This window comes from Podarcis filfolensis (assembly GCF_964270895.1).
Source record: "Podarcis filfolensis genome assembly, chromosome: 3".
NCBI lineage: Eukaryota > Metazoa > Chordata > Lepidosauria > Squamata > Lacertidae > Podarcis > Podarcis filfolensis.
In genome coordinates, this window is record NC_139606.1 from 86,049,741 (window position 1) to 86,070,513 (window position 20,773).

The window sequence follows — 20,773 nt, forward strand, 5'->3', positions numbered from 1 at the left end:
CAGTTCTCTCAACTGTTCCTCATAAGGCTTGGTTTCCAGACCCTTGATCATCTGGGTTACCCTCCTCCCGCGTTCCAGCTTGTCAATATCCTTCTTAAACTGTGGCACCCAGAACTGGACACAGTACTCAGGTTGTGGTCCGACCAAGGCAGAATAGAGTGGTACTACAGTGGTGCCCTGCAAGATGAATGCCTCGCAAGACGGAAAACCCGCTAGACGAAAGGGTTTTCCGTTTTGGAGGTGCTTCGCAAAATGAATTTCCTATGGGCTTGCTTCGCAAGATGAAAATGTCTTGCGAGTTCCTGCGGGGTTTTTTCCCTTCCCCCCCCTTTTTCCAAGCCGCTAAGCCGCTTATCAGCTGATCCGCTAAGCCGCTAAGCCGCTTAACAGCTGATCCGCTAAGCCGCTTATCAGCTGATCCGCTAAGCCGCTTAACAGCTGATCCGCTAAGCCGCTAAGCCGCTTATCAGCTGATCCGCTAAGCCCGCTAAGCCGCTAATAGCGCTAACCCGTTAAGCCGCTAATGGGCTTGCTTCGCAAGACGAAAAAACCGCAAGACGAAGAGACTCGCGGAACGGATTCTTTTCGTCTTGCGAGGCACCACTGTATTACTTTCCTTGATCATGAAACTATACCTGTGTTAGTTTGGTGTCATCTGCAAATTTCTTGAACCTTCAGTACTTCACCCCACTTGTTACTTTTTTCCAGGATGACGAGGAACCATTAGTGAGCACTCTTTGGGTTTGACGAGTTAACCAGCCACAAACCCACCTAACAGTTACCTTGTCCAGTCTACATCCAGCATGCATCCTTTTATAGTCAGGCCGTTTAATCATAATTGCAACAGTTCATCCATGAATAACCAATCTGAGATTAAAGGAGCTGTATTGGTTCTTGCCCTACCGCCCAATTACATTTTCTGCATAACCTGGCAGCAGTGAGTAGATTAGCCACTATCTCTGAATCAGTCTTATCAACCAGACTTTTTAAAATAATAAAACAATGCTACCTTTAGGTCATGTGGTATCATGTAGATTGTCATTTCAGTAATTGAGAATAGTTAGCATAGTTGTCCAAACATTTTGTATTGTTGAGATGTCTAGAATATATGGGGGATGGGGAACCAGCATGCATTGAGTTGCAACAATAACAGCAGATTAATACAGCTTAACCTACATGGTGTCCAATACCACTGAAATCGTATTTCACAGATATTTGCATTTTTAATGTCTAAATTGCTTTGGCAAGTTTTTGCCCTTCTGCTGGTTCACCTTGTGGTCTGAACATTCTGGCAAATGAACTTATTGGCAAAATTCAAAATTCATACAAATGATCAGTTGTAAATTATTCACCTTGCTCTACCAAATGCACAGTGATATATTGATGATGAAAATATTGTGCTCTGTTGAAGCCAATAAATAAATATAAATAATAAAGAGCTCAGATAGATAGAAATGTCTAAAGCAATTCTGCCGGGGGTGTTCTAATGGCACTTTACAACCTACAAATTGTACAATTATTTAAAATCCTACAAAGCAGAGAGCTGACAAAATGTTTTACCCTTTATAAAAAAAATTGTCTGACTTTAGACATTTATCTAAATAAATGGAAATGGGGGGAATTAATAGTCTGTCCAAACCTAGACAGACCTAAAAATCCATTATGAGGAATACAGCAGAGCTCTGTCTGTCTTGCTGCCTGAAATATTTCTGATTGCGAGCTCAACTTAGCAATACTTAAAGACAATGGTTGCAATGCGGGAAGGGATCCAATATGCACTCTGAGCAAATGCAGTCTAGTTCTCCTCTGAGAGCTGAGAACAGCACATTAAAATGCAGGTCTGTGTATGGGTTTAAAAGAGAGAATGTGAAATTATCCTTGTCTTCATGGGACGTTGAATCATGCCCAGTTACATATTTTTCTGTTCAGCAGTAGAGTTCTTACTATGATAGTGCTATAAAAATGTTTTCTTTCTCCAAACCTTTACTAGATATATTACTAGATATTGACCATCTTAAAACATCCATATACAAAAATTTCTCTCTCTTTCCCTCAAACTAATAGCTGAACTTGATTGGCTATATAAAAAAAATTGCATCTTTCTTATCTCTACTTATTTTGTAGATGTGGAGGTTTGCTGCAGTGGGATTAAGGAATTGTGACTTGGTTCAAGGAAACAGTAGATTTTGTTCCTCTTCTTTAGTTCTAGCACTGACTCCCAGATCAAACTTATACTCACCTCAACACCATACATTTAAATCACTCTTATATCGCTTTTAAACTCATGGCATCCCCAAAAGAATTCTCAGCATCCTTATGGACTACAGTCCTAGGATTGTTTGGGGAAAGCTATGGTTGTTAAAGTGGTATAAGACAGCTTTGAAGGCATGCCCTGAATGTGTCATGAGGCTTATTCACACATTGCAGATTTAGTAATACTGGCTTGTGTTCCAGAACACGGATACATGCATTTAATCCATATGAGAGCACAGAAAAAAACACACTCTGGCTCTCTTGTCTTGCAGCACATTTATGCACTGTGTGTATAGATACTAAGATGTGTTTAGTTGCATCACACATTGCATTGTACAAGCGGGTATAGACAAAAACTATAATGAGTACTTAATGTACTATAGTGTGAAAAGTGACTCTTGGCTAGTTTTTAATATAGAAAATCAGATATTTTTTTTACACCTTCATGTATTCCCTCAGTTTTTAGTGAGTGACTAGATAAAGAACATGCTTGGGCAGTTATAACCAGGTGAAGAGCAAGATGTTTACTTTATTGTTTTTTAGATATTCTTGTGAATGAGTTTTGTATGTGGGAAAATGAAAAGCGACAGTGTTTTTTGCTGCTATGGCAACTACCCCAGTGGGGAAGACCTTGCACAATAGCCAGCAGGTTGATCTTAGAAGTGCAGCTCCTCTACAGTGTTGATGGATTTCTTCTGGTTTGGCTTACACGACTACTGGTGCTAATCAGAACTACCTGAGTAATTTATTATGTCCTAGGTCTCCCTTTCTGTTATCTCCCCTAGCTTGTTAACTAATGCAAATTACTTTCTGAATGAATTGCTTAAACAAGCAGCAATCCATACGTCACTTCGAAAGGTTTTATTGCTCATTGCCTAATCATTATGGCTTGTAATCATAACTTTGTGCTTAAGTTGTGCACTTTTGTTCACTCTCCAGATAATGCAGAGCGCTGATGTGCCATCCTATTAAATTTTAGGGATAAGAGTGGTAGGAAATTGTGTTGTCTTAACCTTCCATTATTTCTCAGATTCTTAAATAGAGGCGACTTCCAGGTTATGCAAAGGATAGTAGGATGGAATTGAATGAAATATTTTTCTTATGCCTCTTAGAGACACTTCCTCAGTGTTTATTATTATCCAAGTGCTCCATGCTTTCCCTATTCCCTATTATTGCCCTATTCTGTCGTTTAAATAGAATGTTTCTGCATGGGCAGTCATTTACATATTCCTGACTGGGTTATGCAGGTAACTTCTAGAATTATTGCACGAACAAATGACAAATCGGTTGAGAAAATTGCTGGATAAAGTTACATGGGCAATCTATTATGGTGCAACTGTTATTGTTCTTTATTAAATTTGTATACTGCTCTATACCCATAGAGCTTAGGGCGGTATACAACACAAACTCTTACACATCTATACTCAGGGATTCCATTCAGTAAGGCTTGGCCAGGAAGTCTCTTGAACATAAATCATGGTTTCCAAATATTTAGCATTTCAGCTAATGTTAGGTAAAGTACTGGAGTTCTATATGTAATCAGATTTAATTTTTATTAGTTCAAATAGCATTGTGTAATTTTACTTATGGTGAATTTGGATTTTTTGGCATCTTGAGGTTAGGATTCTACCCTTGGACCTATTGAGGAAAATTGGTGAAATAGCATATTTCTGAATAATGACTTTGTTTAGGGCTACTTAACTGAGACATCTTCATTAATATTTTCCTAGAGTACACACACGCTCTGTCCTTCTGTAGCTATGGAGGTAAATGTAACAGAGCACTTTTCCCATTGTTCTCCTTCAAAGTACTAGTGGTGAGTATTCTACAACTATGAAGTCTAAAGAAATGAGATGAAAATAGGAGTCTTAAGCCCAGAACAGAGACTACAATTTAATTTTGATTCAAAACACATTTGAAATAGTTTCCCACAAGGAGAGAAAAGGCATACTCAGTGATTGTCCTTTTTCTGGTGCCTGTGAAAACCTGGACTGCTAAACAGCAAACTGTTTTTAAAGATTCTTCAGCTAAATGATAATAAACAGTTGGTGGATGGGCATTACCTTTTATGTGCATATTTACTGGGCTATGTTGCATAAATGCCAGTTTGGATTTGAGCTTTTTTTTTTTTTTTTTTTTTTGCTTTCAGCATAAATTAAAGTCTGTGTGTTTTAAGAAAAACATACTTCAAAATTCTTTACATCACTTCTGGATTGTAAGAGTACGTGTTTCCATTCACAAAGCTAGAGGGTTAGTGAGTTTTCTAGCTAACAAAGGTGTGTAATGAATTAAGCAGAATGGAAATTGTGGGGGAACTGTTTGTTGCATCTCCCTTTGCTGGATTGTTTTCTTATTCCATTCTTCCTTAAGACAGTGCTCACTTTTAAAAATGGACAAAAATGCACTGCACAATACAAAAGGCAATGAGGATAGGGAAGGATGAGGAAAACAAGCAAATTCAGGTACAACTACTGTGAATATTAACTCATCGTTAATTAATACTCACAATTTGGTTGAAGTATCTTTACAAGCAATCTCTTTTTATCTATTTTACTCCATTATTCCTGTTTTCATAGATATAGTGACAGCATCAAGGCAGTGTCATATATAGAGTACAAAGAAACATATTCTGGAACTACTGCCCTCCAAGAATTTCACTGTGATGCTGAAGAACTGTATATATTTAATTACATTTGTATGGTTACCCAGTAAACATACATTCTCTCAGCAACTCACACAAATTAAAAGAATAAAATCTTTAAAATATTATACAAAACAATAAAAGCAGCGGCTACAAAAAAATTCTAACTTCATAGTTTTGTATGAATACAACTCAGATTGCACACATGGTATCTCTGTTATCAGTTATATACAACACCAATGGAAATGCCATTGGCCTTTGACCCTTTCGTTCCTGCAAACTTATGTTTGACCTTGATTACCTTGGTCACTTACCTTGGTGCCACTGGCTGATCTGTGTTGTCCCTTTACTTCGGCTGGATCTATACACATAAAAAACCACCATGGTGAAACACATTATAAAAGCTCTTAATAGAAAATCCCATTGGCGATGGATCACAGTTCTATAGCTCCAGCTGCTGTTGCATGTTTATAATGCAGTTATAGTGATATAATTGATGAGTGTAGCTGAGTCTCTAAGTACTTAGTTGTCTGTTTTTCATATGTCATACTCATTTTTAATTTCTATTTGCAGTTTATTTTAGCTTTTATAATTCTTTCTTCCCTTTTCTTCAAATAACTGTTGTTGTTTAGTCGTTTAGTCATGTCCGACTCTTCATGACCCCATGAACCAGAGTAGCCAGGCACTCCTGTCTTCTACTGCCTCCCGCAGTTTGGTCAAACTCATGCTGGTAGCTTTGAGATAACTGTCCAACAATCTTGTCCTCTGCCGTCCCCTTCTCCTTGTGCCCTCCATCTTTCCCAACATCAGGGTCTTTTCCAGGGAGTCTTCTCATGAGATGGCCAAAGTATTGGAGCCTCAGCTTCAGGATCTGTCCTTCCAATGAGCACTCAGGGCTGATTTCCTTAAGAATGGTTATTATAAAATAACCATTACAGTACCATAATTTCTTAGCTGCACTCCCACCCCTCAGGTTCATTCTTTAAAGATAATGTTACATTGGTATCATATAAATTGCAGCTACTAGGAAGCTGTCTTTGGCTACTGATAATTTTCATTATAAGATTCTGAGACCTCTCAGCTGACCTGTACCAGCTAGCCATCACTTTAAGCGAAGTGTAGGCAAAGAAAGAAAGACTGTGGCTACCTGCATACAGAATGAAACTTGACTTGGAGAACCAGATGACGCTTTACTGTAGCACAACATAGAACAGTTCATCTGCAAAGAGTTCTCAAAGAATCTCTCTCTCACCAGGCAACAGAGCAGTAGATGAAACTTGGTGTTAATAAGTGCAAATTAATACACATTAAGGCAAATATGTTCAATGCCACACATACACTGATGTGTTCTGAATGCCTGAAACTACTGAGAAAAAGGCACCATGGCTATTGTAGAAACCTCATTGAACCATTAGCACAGTGTGTGTCTGCACTGCAATGAAATAGGCAAACATAATGTTAGGAATTAGTAGCAAGGTTGAAAATACTACTATGATTATGGAAATCTATCGTATGTGTGCTTCTAAGATAGGGGTATACAAGCAGAGATTTTTATCCATTAAAGGGGCTGCAGTTTCCCCCCTTCAATTTTAACACTGTGCTAAACCCCTTTAGTCTCTCTCTGATTCATTTTGTGTTTCCAAGTGTACTTTTAACAATGCAAACAGTTTTTTCCAGCCTGTGACAGCCACCAGCTGCCTGGTTATTCTCTGAGTATACTTATCCATTGTTAAATTGTCTAAATTTATCACCTTTCAACAAATCAATATGGATTATTGGAACTACTCTTTTTTGATCTGTCAACATTTCCAATTAAATTGTCCGTTTAAGATCTTTCATAAACATAACTCCTGACAACGCAGCTGTGTTTGGACCTAATTGTTTTAATTTCCACTTTTTTCAGACCCTTGGAAAGCTTTCAGTCACAATACTATTTTCAACCTTAATGCTGGATTTATTGCATTGGTCCATATTGTCTCAGAATATATGTTTTGAAATAAACTTCTCAATTTCTCCAATATATATGATCTCTTCCAGAATCTCATTGCTCAAAAAAATGTATTTGGCAGGCAAAATAATATAAGGGAATATTACAGTGTCAGGGAAACATAAACCTTCTGCTTTAGAGAATCTAATAAGAATAGTTTTTGTTTTCCTTGGTTGCTTTTCATGCCTTACAAAATCCAAAACCTTTTCACTGTTCCCTGGCTTTAACTTGTAGGTAAATTCTAGAATAGAAACATCAACTGTAGCACAATTGTGCCCATCCACTTCATTGTATTCATTTCATTAATTACAATTTTTATAATGTATCAGAGATCTCTTTGTAACTGTGAATCTGATCCCAGTTGTTTTAACTAACAGGATTATAAAAATAAAAATTAACACCACATCATGCAGTTAGTTATAAGATATATGTAATTTAAGTGAGCTAGTTTAGATGCAATGCTAAACTATTGTTTGGTGTTACAAGAGCAAATGTTGGTGAGCTTTGAGTACCTTCTGTAGCATTTTTTACATCCAGCTAAAGAGGCAGAAAGGAACATGCCATTCAAAAAGGGGAAATGAAATGAAAGGATGAGAAAATTAAGATTCCTTCCCCTCTTTGAGGTAAATTTATTCTCTCTGTTGTCCCTTACTGGTGACAAGGAGCTATTATAGCATGTTGGCAACCACAATAGAATCTGACTAGGAAGGAGCCAAGAGGGCCTTGTGTCATAGGAGAGGAATTATGGGAGATGGGCTCTTTCTATTAGTCTATTATCACTCTATTCTTCTTATAAGAAACTTGTCAAATAGAATATTAACATCTTTATTAGGATATACTACACTGTTCTTCACTAGTTACCAGTTCTTTAGTAGGGAACCAAGTTTTTTTATATGTGTTGCTGCTTTTTGAATTATCCCTTTTTACAAGGGCTACTAGAGAATAGTCCCGGCTATTTTTCCATCTGATGTCAGAAAGTAAACTGTGTTTTGGAAAGGATTTGAGTCTACTATGTTTCCTACTAAAGAATCATTCTTTCTTCGGTTGTGGCTCCAGTTTTCATTGCCTTTGGCTTTCTCCTATATGAATAGGGGCAGAAGTTAGCAATATGTAGTCCACAGATTGACTAAAACACTGCCGGGCTGCATTAATAGGGTGGTTTATTTCATTTCCCCGCCATTTCTCTGTGTTGATTTCCATGTCATATCTGAGCTTCCACAAGATGTAAAAGCAACTTCTAGAAAAATAGTGGAATATAGCACAAGTTTAGGGTTCATTTCTGTGTTACTTGCAAACTTTTCCTGGAAACAAATAACATGGAAATGAGCACAAAAATTGTGCTGTTTTCCACTATATTTCTGGAAGTGACTTGTATGTCGTGTGAAAGCTCAGATATCATGCAGAAATTAACAGTTAGGGGAATTTGGGGAAACAGGAATAAACTGCTGTCTGAATGCAGCCTCAGTGTGAGCTGAAGAGAAACTAGGAAATATAGATCTGTACTTAACTTAATATGATGTTTTCCCTGTTACTTGACATATCTCTAAGCCTGAAGCATCACCATTCTGAAGCTGCTATCCTGCAAGTGCTGCTCTCCGCTCCCTACAAAATACTTGAGAGTTCAGTTCCATAAATGTAGCAAACAATCAACCAGTTTTGACAGAGTATTGTTAACCTTTTTACGCCTTTAGGTTTGCTTATGAAAGCACGGAAAGTAGTTGTTGCCTAGCGACCGTCTGAAACTCAGTGCAGAAACACAGCATTCAAATTTCAGGAAAATATTAAGGACCAAAAGGGCTTGAAATTAAGATTTCATTAATTAGTCTGTTGTAAAGCTTGGAATATAGTAGATGTTTGTGTAGACCAAACTTGCATACTTAGCTCCACTTACCTGTAACACTCACTTGAATTCAGTAGGACTTTAATCAGATTATGTTATAACAAGGAATTCTGCAGCTGCAGGCTATGGTACCTTGTCAGAGATCTGTGATAAAGTTTATCTAATTAAAACAGAAAAATTAACATCAGTGCACACAAAGCAAGCAGGTGTTCATTTCCTAAAGTAGTGGTCCTATCTCTGGCATTCTTCTGAGAATGGCTTCTGAAAGGCTTTCTTTTGGAAATTTGATACAGAAAACGGACTATTTCAGTTCTTTTTATATCTCTCTTCACTAAGTTGACTTCTTGCCCTTCTATAATATAATTAGTTCAAACAGAACTAATTTAAAGCTGTAACTGCAGCTGTGCAAATTAGCAGCTGCTTTAACAGCAGAATTCATTGTAAACTATCCTTTGGAGTGCTGTATTTCAGGCTGGCAGGAGAATGGTAGCAGCTACTCTCAGACTCTAAATAGACATAGTGAAGGTATTGCTGTAGAGCTGTCTCGTGCACACCATCCCATTTAAGATGTAAAAACTACCTTCTCCTGTTGAATCTAGGTGGCAGTAGCAGGAAATGCTGGAATCTGCTTAATGGCTGATTAAGTAGTGGTAGTTTCAATATGCATTAACTTCCAAAGGTCAGTCAGAGGGCTCAATCTAGGCTGAAGCAGGCAGTAACCGAAGACTAAGACAAGACAATCTGACTGCAAAATCTATTTTCAGGGAACCCTTAGGGAGTTTTAAAATCAAATTACATGAGCGGTAACAACTTTTTTGACTTTGCTATAAATCACAAGTGCCAATACAAATTGCACTGAGAACATATTGCGTATAATTAGTTTTAGAAGGATTAAACGGCCTGAGGCAGTCGATTTTGGATTGTGAAGCAGGAGTTTGGGAAAACAAAACATACCTGTTCTCCTGTTGGGGAGCCTGCACCACATTTTAATACTATGAAAAACAGTCCTGAATGAAGAAGATTCTAGTTGCATTGGGAATATGCAGCTGCCATCTCTTTGCAGGGATAGTATTTCACTTATCCCATTTCTAAGCTGAGAAAAGTTCCAGGAATAATTTTACAGGTTTAAGTTTTCTTTGCATAAGAGAGCGGTGGAAGCATATGATATCTTTTGCATAATTGTAAGTGAAACAAACCCTTCTGAGGAGCACACATTTGGGTCTTTAGCTAACCGGGAGAAGGAAGCTGCTTGTTGTGTTGTTGTCGTTATTCTTCTTGTTGCTCTTGATGCAGGTGGGGAGGGGGGGTTAGATAAAAAAGATGGAAGAGGGCACATCTTTATAATTATTTTTTTCCCCTTCATATTTTTCCGTGTGGTACTACTGCCAGCCAGAGTAGATAATACTGGACTTATGTTATATGTTGTTTATTTATAATATCTCTTACCTGCACTTCATTTTCAAGGCACTGCCAGAGCAGGTTACATTAAAATCAATACTAAATACATATTAAAACAGGATGCCCAAACAACGTACATAAATCAGTGAGATAAGCAATTCAGCAGACTTCTGTAAAGGCCTAGATGAATAAGAGTGTCTTCAGCTGGCACTGAAAACTCAATAGATTTGGTGCTAGCTGTACCTGAGAGGAGAAGGGATTCCATTATTGGGACACTGATCCCCCAAAGGCCTCATCTCACACGAAGGATAGCTGGATGAATAGTCTATAGCTTACCATGAGGCAACTGCATGTAGTGCTAGAGGTCTCAGGCTTAGAGCTGCCATCCTTGAACCTGAGCATTTTATAGCTATATGGACAGAGGAGTGTAGAATTCAAAGCCCTCATTTTTCTCTGCTATTCTTTCATTGGGAATGGAAAACTATGATTCAGGTAGGTACAATTGTACTTCTTGCTTTTAACTTGCAGGTGGATATACTTGGATGCACCTAGGGAGTCTCCTGAGTATATAGAAATCACTGTTTTGTTTTTCAGTGCTTCGCTTCAAAACTGCTAGGCACCTGAGTTCTGGCTATGGCAAACATGGCAGTTTGGTAGCAAATAGCCACCCAGTCAGCAAGCACATCCCTGTATCTGACCTGCAGTGCGCAACCTGACCACCTTGTCTCATCCTTTCCACCTTTATATACCCAAGGGATTTATTGCCCAGTACTGGCAGTAAAACATGCATGCATACACCTGACCAGATTTATAACTTCTAATTAGATGTTGGTAACTTTGTGTACAGTATATCAGTGCAAAGCACAGGCTGTCAGCTCATAGGTATGCAAATTGCTTTCAGATCTCAGGGTTGTGTTTTAAACTACTGACAAGAACAGACTCGTTCAAATTTAGCAGCAGCAACTGTTTTTGTCTGGTTTGTACGTATTAAAATACATCGCTCATTTCAAAAACCAGGTAACCCAATAAAATATGACCGTCTTTCTGAGGCATCCAGGCCCTCTGCAAATCACAGGGGCTGTTGCTCCGCTCAGCTATTTGTTTGCTCTAAAGAAATAAAGCCTGTTATCTTTGAGCATTCATATCTCATCTAACCAGTGTTATGGTTTGAGGCTTTTATTAATACAATTTACCTTCTTCGCTTTGCAAGAAATTAAACATTCGAAGTATTTAAATAGGTTTCATTAGATTAAAGGAAACACCTGGGTTTGGAAATGATCTGTGGTGGGACACCGAATGAATATCTTCAATATTGCAGCTGGACTGTTCTTGCTCATCTGTCTTGGTAAACAGATGTTGGGTGTCTGTTGAACAACTTCAAGGATGGCACTTCACTGGTCTCACTGGCCCTCAATATCTTGTCCAATCTATACTGTTCTTGTTTTAATTTATTTTCTTAAAAAAATGACTCTAGAAGTGAAGATAGCTTCTAGCCATTTATCTGGGCTTCAGGTTATCTAATGAAACTGCCACGATGTATTAATATTAGCTTTGGCATTCCATAGTTCTATTGAATAAATTTTAGATTAAATTCAGTACTTCCACCTTATGGATTTTGTAATGTGAAAACTTCTTCAGGAAAGGGTGTTTGTGTTTAATTCATTTAAGTATAATGGGCTCAACTTACTGTCTGCAACCTCTTCTTCACTAAAATTCCAGTTACAGATAGGTAGCCGTGTTGGTCTGCCATAGTCAGCGTGTATCTGACGAAGTGTGCATGCACACGAAAGCTCATACCAAGAACTAACTTAGTTGGTCTTTAAGGTGCTACTGGAAAGAAAAAAATTTTTTTGTTTTCACTAAAATTGTTCTGCGTTATATAAAAAACTTTGTGTCGCCTTCCTGTTTCCTTTTTCTTGTTTCTCATTTTCTGTGCATATCTTGTTCCCTCTTTTTTTCCAGGTGTGCCAATGCTGTTTGTTATCCCCTGGGGAATTGTCAAGTACCTTTATGAAGATGTGGGGTTGGTTCAGTTCTGATTCATAGCTGATCGCTTTTGAGGGTTGTGTTTGCTGTGGGGAGGGGAGAGGTGCCCATTTTCCTTTGGCTTGATTGCTTTGGCAGTGGCTGTTCCATTGACTGACATCTTATCCATTTGCTCGTGTTGCAGCCTGGTTAGAGCAGATCATGTTTTATGCTAGAAAAGCATCTCATTAAGAAAAAAGAAGAGTTCTGATGACATTTTGGCAAAAATAAATAAATAAGCACAAGCTTTTGCTGGCCAACCATTTTCTGCATCATTAAATACATGTGTCTTTGGAAAGGTATTCTATTCTATATCCTGGCCCCTTCCTCTCGCTGCCCCTAATAACTCACCACACTGGTCAGAATGTCTCGAAACTTCTATTTCCAGTAGTGGCTGTTATGGACAAGCATAATCTGTTAACCAATCTTGATTCTGAAGTTAATCTCCATGATGGGGAAAGTGTGTGTCCTATAATGGTGTGGCTGTTGAGGGAAAAGGTTGTGTTTTTACTCAAGGTTACATGAGCTGGGGATCTTATATTTCCAATGGATCATTTTCAAGCACCAGAAGAAAAACACTTTTGTCACAAGATGTGGTGATGCCTACTTGCTTAGATTACTCTAATACAGAATAAGACTTTACCAGTGGCTGCTGGTTATGATGCCCATATACAAAAGTGTTTTCCTTCCGGTGCTTGAAAATGATCCATTTTTTTAAATTATAATTTTACTGGTGTTAGCCGCCCTGAGCCCGGCTCTGGCCAGGGAGGGCGGGGTATAAATAAAAATGTATTATTATAATATTATTATTATACTGCCTCCAAGATTAGAGGCAGCGTGTTTCTGAATACCAGCTGTCCTGCCTATACAGTTTTCCCATGAGCAGCTGTCTGGCCACTGTGGGAAATGGGAAACTGGGCTAGATAGTTCTATTCATCTGATCCAGCAGGACTCTACTTACTATCTTACATTCAGTGATGCTGCCAATAATATATTCTGCTTCCAGAGGCTGGCAAAAATTTCCAACTGTGTGTGTTGTGTCTCTAAACAACATTCCTCTGATGAAAATATGTTATTCTCAATATGTGTCTGATTTCCTATTTGCCTTTACTTGAGTTATTCAGACTTGTTTATAAATACACACCCCTATTTTCTATGTGGGTGGCCTCTTGCTACATCAAACTATATCACACAAAAGAAATAAAAAGACATTACCATGTACTTCTTGTTCTTTTACCTTTTACTGTTTAAATCTGAGCGAAAATAAAATAGCTTCAAAAAACATAATTTAGCATTCAGTTCCTCATCAGGCTATGCATGCCTTAATAAACCTCTTCATCATACACATGCAGCTGGGCAACAGGGATTGCAGTAGGGCAGCCTGGCCTGATTGTTCCTGCCACAGTGGCTATCACACTGTTTGTGATAGTGAGGTGGTATTCTCATTCAGCACCAGCAGCCCACGAATCATGCAGGAACAACAAATCCAGCAGGTATTACTTCTTGTAAGCCTCTTTCAAATGTCACAGCCGCACTCTGTGAATGTTAAGAGTGGTAGGCTATGCCAACCAACATAAAAGTGGTTGTGGTCGTTTGCACATCTGCAACATGCCTACCTAGAAGTGATGTGGGTGGGGGCAGAGTTTGCCACCATGATGCCCACTTCCCGACACGTTCTTCTAGAGTGCCAAGGAAAAGCCTGAACATGTGAAAATAACATTTAAAAAAATGTACCACTTCCTCTCTTCTGTAACTGGTGGTGGTGTTCAAATGTTTTGGGCTCCCAGTTCTGTTTTAGGAGAATTTACTCAGTGGATGTGTGAATTAGCTACTGAATGCTCCCCTTTTGTGCTATTTGTCCTTCCATCATTATTTCCTCTTCCTCCTCAGTTTCCTTTCTTTCCCTCTTGTGCTCAGGGATCATAAGTGTGGGGGGAAGTAATGGTTCTTTATGCTGTGCATCTTAATACATATACTGCATCCCCCAGTTGTCACGTACATATACACCTGACATGCTACTGAGCTGCTTACAACCCTTGCATCTAATTTACCTAGTCATAGGGCAGAGACATTGCCCTCTGGGGTAGTTTGTTAAATGGAGCCATGTATTAATGCTCATGACTTGGGTACAAAAAGTTGTACTGGCACAAGGAGCAGCCCCAGTCTTGGAATGGTTGGTAGCGTGCTGATCCAGGCTACTTCCTCCCATAATCCCCTGCCACAATCACCCTTTCATGGCTGCCTGCCACTTATTCACAGTCCATTTACGTACCACATTTCCTGCAGAGCTGTGCTTAAAAAAACAACAGTCTAAACATAATAACAATGATACATAGCTTAAATACAATAATAACAGCAATTCTTTAAAGAGATATCAAAGAAAATTAAGTGGGCATAAACCAAAGGGAGGCTGGTGGTGCTGTGGTCTAAACCACTGAGCCTAGGGCTTGCTGATCAGAAGGTCAGTGGTTTGAATCCCCACGACGGGGTGAGCTCGGTCCCTGCTCCTACCAACCTAGCAGTTCGAAAGCACGCCAAAAAGTGCAAGTAGATAAATAGGTACCACTCCGGCGGGAAAGGTAAACGGCGTTTCCGTGCGCTGCTCTGGTTTCGCCAGAAGCAGCTTAGTCATGCTGGCCACATGACTCGGAAAAACTGTCTGTGGACAAACGTCGGCTCCCTCGGCCAGTAAAGTGAGATGAGAGCCGCAACCCCAGAGTTGTTCACGACTGGACTTAACTGTCAGGGGGTCCTTTACCTTTTATAAACCTTACCAACAGCACAATTAATGTAGTGTAGCCCCTAAACTAATGGCAGTAATAACTAGCAACTCCTCAAACTCTTATTCCTAGACTCAAGAGTCAAAAGTCCCCATAGAGTTTTGAGCACAGGGTGGGTGAGGCATGACAACTGGAAGCAGCCATGTATGTCTTATGCTGTTTATTATTTTTTCTTTAGCTACAAGAGCACAAGTTCATGCCCTGGTTACTAGTTATGTATAGCCAGTTCACAGTTTGGCACAGGTACTTGACACATTAACCTTTAAAGAGTAGGCGTAAAGTGTATGAGCATAGCGGGCAATGCACATGCTAAGGACCAGTCCTGGTTTCCAGCATGCAGTCCTAAGTATTTGAAGAATTATATCTCCACGGTGTTTGGTACTGCAAGCTCCTGTGCATGCAAAAGTGTGAAATGACTCTTAAGAACCAGCTCCAGTGTTGCACTGAGTGTGTCCCCCCTTAAAATAATGTGCTGTCATTGTGGAGTGTACGTATAATGAAGTATTAGGCACTGAAAATTGTATTGACTATTAAAATTGTTTTGATTACATAATTCATTTTTGTAATGAACCTGTTAACGTTGTATCTGTTTTGAACCCACTCTGAATGCATTAATTTCAGAAAAATGAATGTATAAATAGACTGGATGTTTGTGTGACAGTCACGCTACCAGCCGCGCTGGGTGCCATGCCATCTGAGGGAGGCTGTGTTCAACTAACACAGAATGTACCCTTCTTCTCAGCCTACTCTCCCACTTTTAAAGCACACCAGACAAGATGTTAATTACTCTGAGAGAGTTCTTATGGATGTGAATTGTACACCTGGCTCATAAGTCATGTAACACTTTTGTGTGTGTCAAATTGCCCGTCAAAAATATTCCTAGCATTTTCTGAAGTTCTTGTCTAAAGCCAGATCAAACTAAGACCTTGACTAGGACCATTTTTGTTCTGATGATCAGTATACAGTACCTTAAAGAACCAGACATCGTCCAATCCCTGCTTCTAAGCATGCTGCAAACTCAGTAGTTTTTTTGGCAATGTAAAAATGTGCCAGGAAATGTTCATGTTGAATTTCTTGCCTTTTGTATTACTCAAAGCTGGCTTATGATTTCTATTAAACAAAACCCACTGCCTGATGCATTCAGCAGGCCCTAATGGGCAATTTGGGTAAACTAAAACTTGTTTAAATATTTCTAAAATGGTATAATAACTAACCTTGTGCCTTTTCTTCTCTATAAAGTGCAAGGTTTCTGTGCCTTAGGCTCAACAGTTACCCTTTGTCTCTGTGATGCTACAGTAGATGTGCAGCAGATTGTAAATTGCATTTGTGACTGGAATAACCCCTTGCTTAGGAGGGATATTAAGAAATGAATAATGTCCAGACCACAGTGGTTCAAAGCAACTGACAGTTCTAAGTGTGTACGGTACTGAAAATCAATAATTTTAAACAGTAAAGACAGAGAACCTCATCATAAGTGGGCAGCTTTTTTACATAAATGGTACAAGTTAGCTTTTATAAAACAGGTTGTTAGAAAGGGGAGTTTTTATTTAGTTGCAATTCAGTGGATGAGTCTTGTTTACCAAGCAAGGCCAAATGTAATTAAAATTGGAAAGGAATCCTCTCCTTTCCCTGTTCTGCTCACTTATTACTTTGGCAGGTGACCAGTGTTTTTTGTTTGTGTGTTTGTTTTTTGCCTCCTTGTGGTAATATGTTGGCTGCTCACTTGCCTCAGTTGTTAGTCAGTCTTGCAAAACTTATTTCTGTTGTATGGTGCCCTTTGGCTGCTGCTTAGGTACTGTGGTAAAGACTGATCACATTGAACCATTATGATGATCTATTCTGGGATAGAATAGCCTGAATTTAAAAAACAAAAAAAGGGAGACTACATTTCCATGCAGTGGTTGGGGGCCGCATGTAAGATACCCAATTCAGAATGTGCGTACTGTCTTAGCTTTCTGCAGTACTGGTATAACATCATAAACCACCAAATTCTGGTGTAGCAATTTCATTCTTAAGCCCTTGTTTACTCATGCATGCAGTTATGAAATATAGTTGAAATTCTGCTTGCTAAGGACCATCTGGCCCAGGAATGTTTGCACTGCTTGTGCTGAACAGTGAGCAGTCCTCAGAATGATGGCAGAGTCCAGTGTGGAATTTAGGAATTGCAGACTTAGTTGCTCTTGTTCAGCCTCTTATTTTCACTCTGATCTGCTGTGGATTTGCAGCACTTGAGGATTAGAAAAGATGAATGAGTGTATTTGATCCCAAATATTTCCCAGCACACACACACACTTAAGGTATACCCCATGGCATGTACAGAAATGTAATTTGATCTTCAATAAAGACTCCACTTATATGGTAAACCTGTGTCTGCAGGGTTTCCTTTCAGGCTGCAAGTGGAAATTTTGCATAACTGAATGTTCCTCTATATAGGAAATTCCCTGTACATAGAAAACATAACTAGGCTAAGAACCCCTTTCCCTGATGTTTTCCACGAAGAGGAAATTTTCTGAATGGAATAAGATTTAGTTGTTACCCACAGGGAAGTGGTACAGCCCAGACAAAAGCTTACCACCTCAATGAGAATCTGGCCTCTCTGACAAACAAAGATATAAATAAAGAAGACACCTGAAGGCAGCCCTATACAGGGAGGTTTTTAACGTTTGAGGTTTTCTGTGTTTCAATATTTTTTTGGAAGCTGCCCAGAGTGGCTGGAACAACCCAGTCAGATGGGCAGCTGCTAACAACAACAACAACAACAACAACAACAACAACAACAACAACAACAACAGCAGAGTTGGCATCCTTGAACATATGAGTCTTTCCCAGAGTGAATGTGATCTACTGAAATTCTAAATACTACTCTGAGAAGTGGTAACTGTGCTCTGCTGTCTTTGACTCCTCAACTTAGATTTAGATCTTACTGAAGCATTTATAATGGATGCTGGTGATTGCATTAAGCTTTGGGATTTAATAACATAGGCTTGGGAATGTACAAAGGAACTAGGCAGTGTGTGCAGATAAGTTACTTACATTTCCCTACCACTTTTTGTTTTTCTGGCATTTTAATTTTACTGTAATGATGTTTTGATTGCACATTGGTATACATTTAAAAGCAGTTAAAGCTGTGGTGTGCTGTAAGAAGCCAATTAATGCACAAGGAAGTCTAACAGAATTTAATGCCCAGCACCATTACTCAACCTATATCATTATACCAGAAAACATTTAAATTTGTTCTAACGCTATTCAGAGGAAAGCAAACCTTTTCCCCAGCACACTTATTATCCAGCAATAATTCTTAAGTCGGACCAAATAATATGCCATAAAGCTGTTCCTTGGTCACATGTATCCCTGAAGTGACTTTCCTGTGACCAAGTCCTTCCTCAGAGAACTACTGGTAATAATATCATAAACACACTTTTCCTATGCTTTAGTAGCCATGTTCACACATTACAGAAACCCATAAACCATGGCTTGCTGTGAACTAGTACCACGCTAATGCAGGTGAATAAATTGCTCCTGTTTTGATGCTGCCTTTCTTGAGTGGTGGACAACAACCTTGGTTTACCATGTTGTCTAAAGGAGTAGTTGTGGTTCATTTCTCCCAAACAAACCCTGAATGGTAAGCCAAGAAAAAAGCTTGGATTAACATCATATTTTGTTGCTCTCAGCTCAGCATAGGAAAGAGCAAAAGGAGAGCAGTTCTGCGGTGTGCACTAGCCCTCAGCTTGTTCATGGTAGTCCATGGTCTATACATGTGAATGTGGCCAGTGGCTAAAACGTCACTGAACATTATCTAGGAAAAAACTGATATTTAAAAATAAATTTGTGATGCAAAGTCCACTGGAAAGCGGTAAAACCACCTGAAACTGAGGGGACCATTCTGGAACTAAAACTACCACTCCATCTTTTTCCATGCTTTGAGAGTGTTTACTTGTTAGCTCATGTGTTTGGATGCATGTCAGCAGGCTCTCTGTATTCTGCAGAGTGGGTAACATAAATGATGCACCAATGGAGCTATAATATCCCATCCCCACATCATAGCCTGTGCATTTGTTGTAGCGTGGTGCATATATGTTTGTTTGTAATGCCGATGGTGAGGTTGATAATTCATGATGCATAACCCATACGTCTCACAACTGGTTTAACCTTTTATCAGTCAGTTTTCATGAGCCCTAGTACCTCTCCATCTAGCCAATGTTCTGTCACACTCTTGTGGGAACAAGAAACCATACAGAATGGGGCTAGGCAGGCTTTGTTGACATTGGCTGAGGAGCAGTTCATATCTTTACTCCATTCCATATAAGGTGGATCACAACTTATGAGGAAAAGGAAATCATTGCATTCAGGGACACCATTGCAGTAAAGGGCAAATCATGTCACCCCACCCTAACACTGGGTGGCCTGACCTCGCTGCCAGGAATTTTGCAGGGGGTGGGGAGGGATGCACACTGTACAATACCATGTGACATGCGACATACAAGACACCTCTGTGGGCACACACACAGATACACACATCGTGAGAATGCATATATTGCTAGTCTTCAGTACTGCTGAATGCCTTAGTTACAAAATGATCAATTTATCACGTGTTCTTCTCAAACAAGAGGAGGCACTCTGCATGTTACTGTGAGAACATGCTTGGCTTTTCTTAACTGCAGAGAATTTTCTAAACAAAAATAGACTATTTTTGAGGAGGAAGCCTAAACCAATAAACTACGGTGGATGCCATAGGCTTGTTTTCTTTCTGTCATCTTCATAAAATAATTCAGATGGGATGGAGAAGGTAATCACTGAAAGTCCAAACAAGCTAGGTGTTTGAACCGATAACTGAGAGCAGGAAAATTGTGGCAAACCTAGAATTCTGACCAAAATGACACACTGTGAAGAAAGAAGAGTTGGTGCAAGGATTTTAAAATGGGGGTTAAAACATTGCTAGCTTCAAGCTCAGACTTTCTAGTATGTGGGAGGAGATTGACTAACAAAATTCACAATGGCTTGTATTCTGACTTCTAATAAAATAATTCTCCATAATCATTTACTGATAATTCATGACAAATTGTGGTAGAGAAATTTGTCATACGAAAGCAGAAAGTGAGGCTTAGGAGCACCCAGTTTAGCAGTGATCGTTGCAAATTAGCCTAAAGCTTTCTCTTCGGCAAGCAAGCAGTTACATCCATCTGTGCAATGTACCGTGCTGGTTTGCTAGCACTTGCTGTTGTTTTCCATCTACGCTGCCGAGACGTGTGATGATGAGGAAATTATTGCATGTATGTACTAAAGTTTCCCCCTGCCTGTCTTGTTCTACTTCTCCAGCTGTTGGAACAAGAATCTTAACATGAACTACTGGCTGATCATCAGGGTGCCTATCCTTGTTGCTATAGGGGTGAGTGATCAGGAATATTTGCAGAAAATTTAGTGTGTTCCAGAGACAAAAGAAAGAGATGGAAATATTATTGTACTGGTGTGCACCTCCACTAACAAATGTATTTTGTACTGAGGTAGAGAATGTGATAGGTAATGCCCTTGGTTTTTAACTATCATGTTTATAGAGGATGAGTTTGTGGGGACACTTTACTTATTCTTGACCTTGGTGTCCATCACATAAACAAGTCACTTGTAGCTTAAAATGGCACCTTCTTCACAGTTTCCATACTGGTCTGCAAGCAGACCAGACATACAGTAATTTCCACTCTCCAGAAGAAGTATGCTTCACACTCTGAAGTAGCATAATTAGCATAATTAGTAGCATAATACATAATTAGTGCTTCTTACCTATACAGTCTAAAACAGTGGTTCCCAACCTTTTTTTGTCCATACGCCACCTAAGCATCTCTAAAATCCTGATC

At 39.2% G+C, this 20,773-nt stretch overlaps 1 protein-coding gene across 4 annotated transcripts in view; it reads left to right on the top strand.

Moving 5' to 3' along the window:
• Window positions 1-20,773, top strand: part of GLP1R (glucagon like peptide 1 receptor) — a 102,653-nt gene that overhangs the window by 66,275 nt on the left and 15,605 nt on the right. For all 4 annotated transcript variants that reach the window (XM_083604555.1, XM_083604556.1, XM_083604558.1 and 1 more), the window contains 2 exons: window positions 12,082-12,142; window positions 20,241-20,310. In XM_083604555.1, coding sequence (XP_083460681.1) covers window positions 12,082-12,142; window positions 20,241-20,310 — 131 coding nt within the window. The remainder of the gene's footprint in view (window positions 1-12,081; window positions 12,143-20,240; window positions 20,311-20,773) is intronic.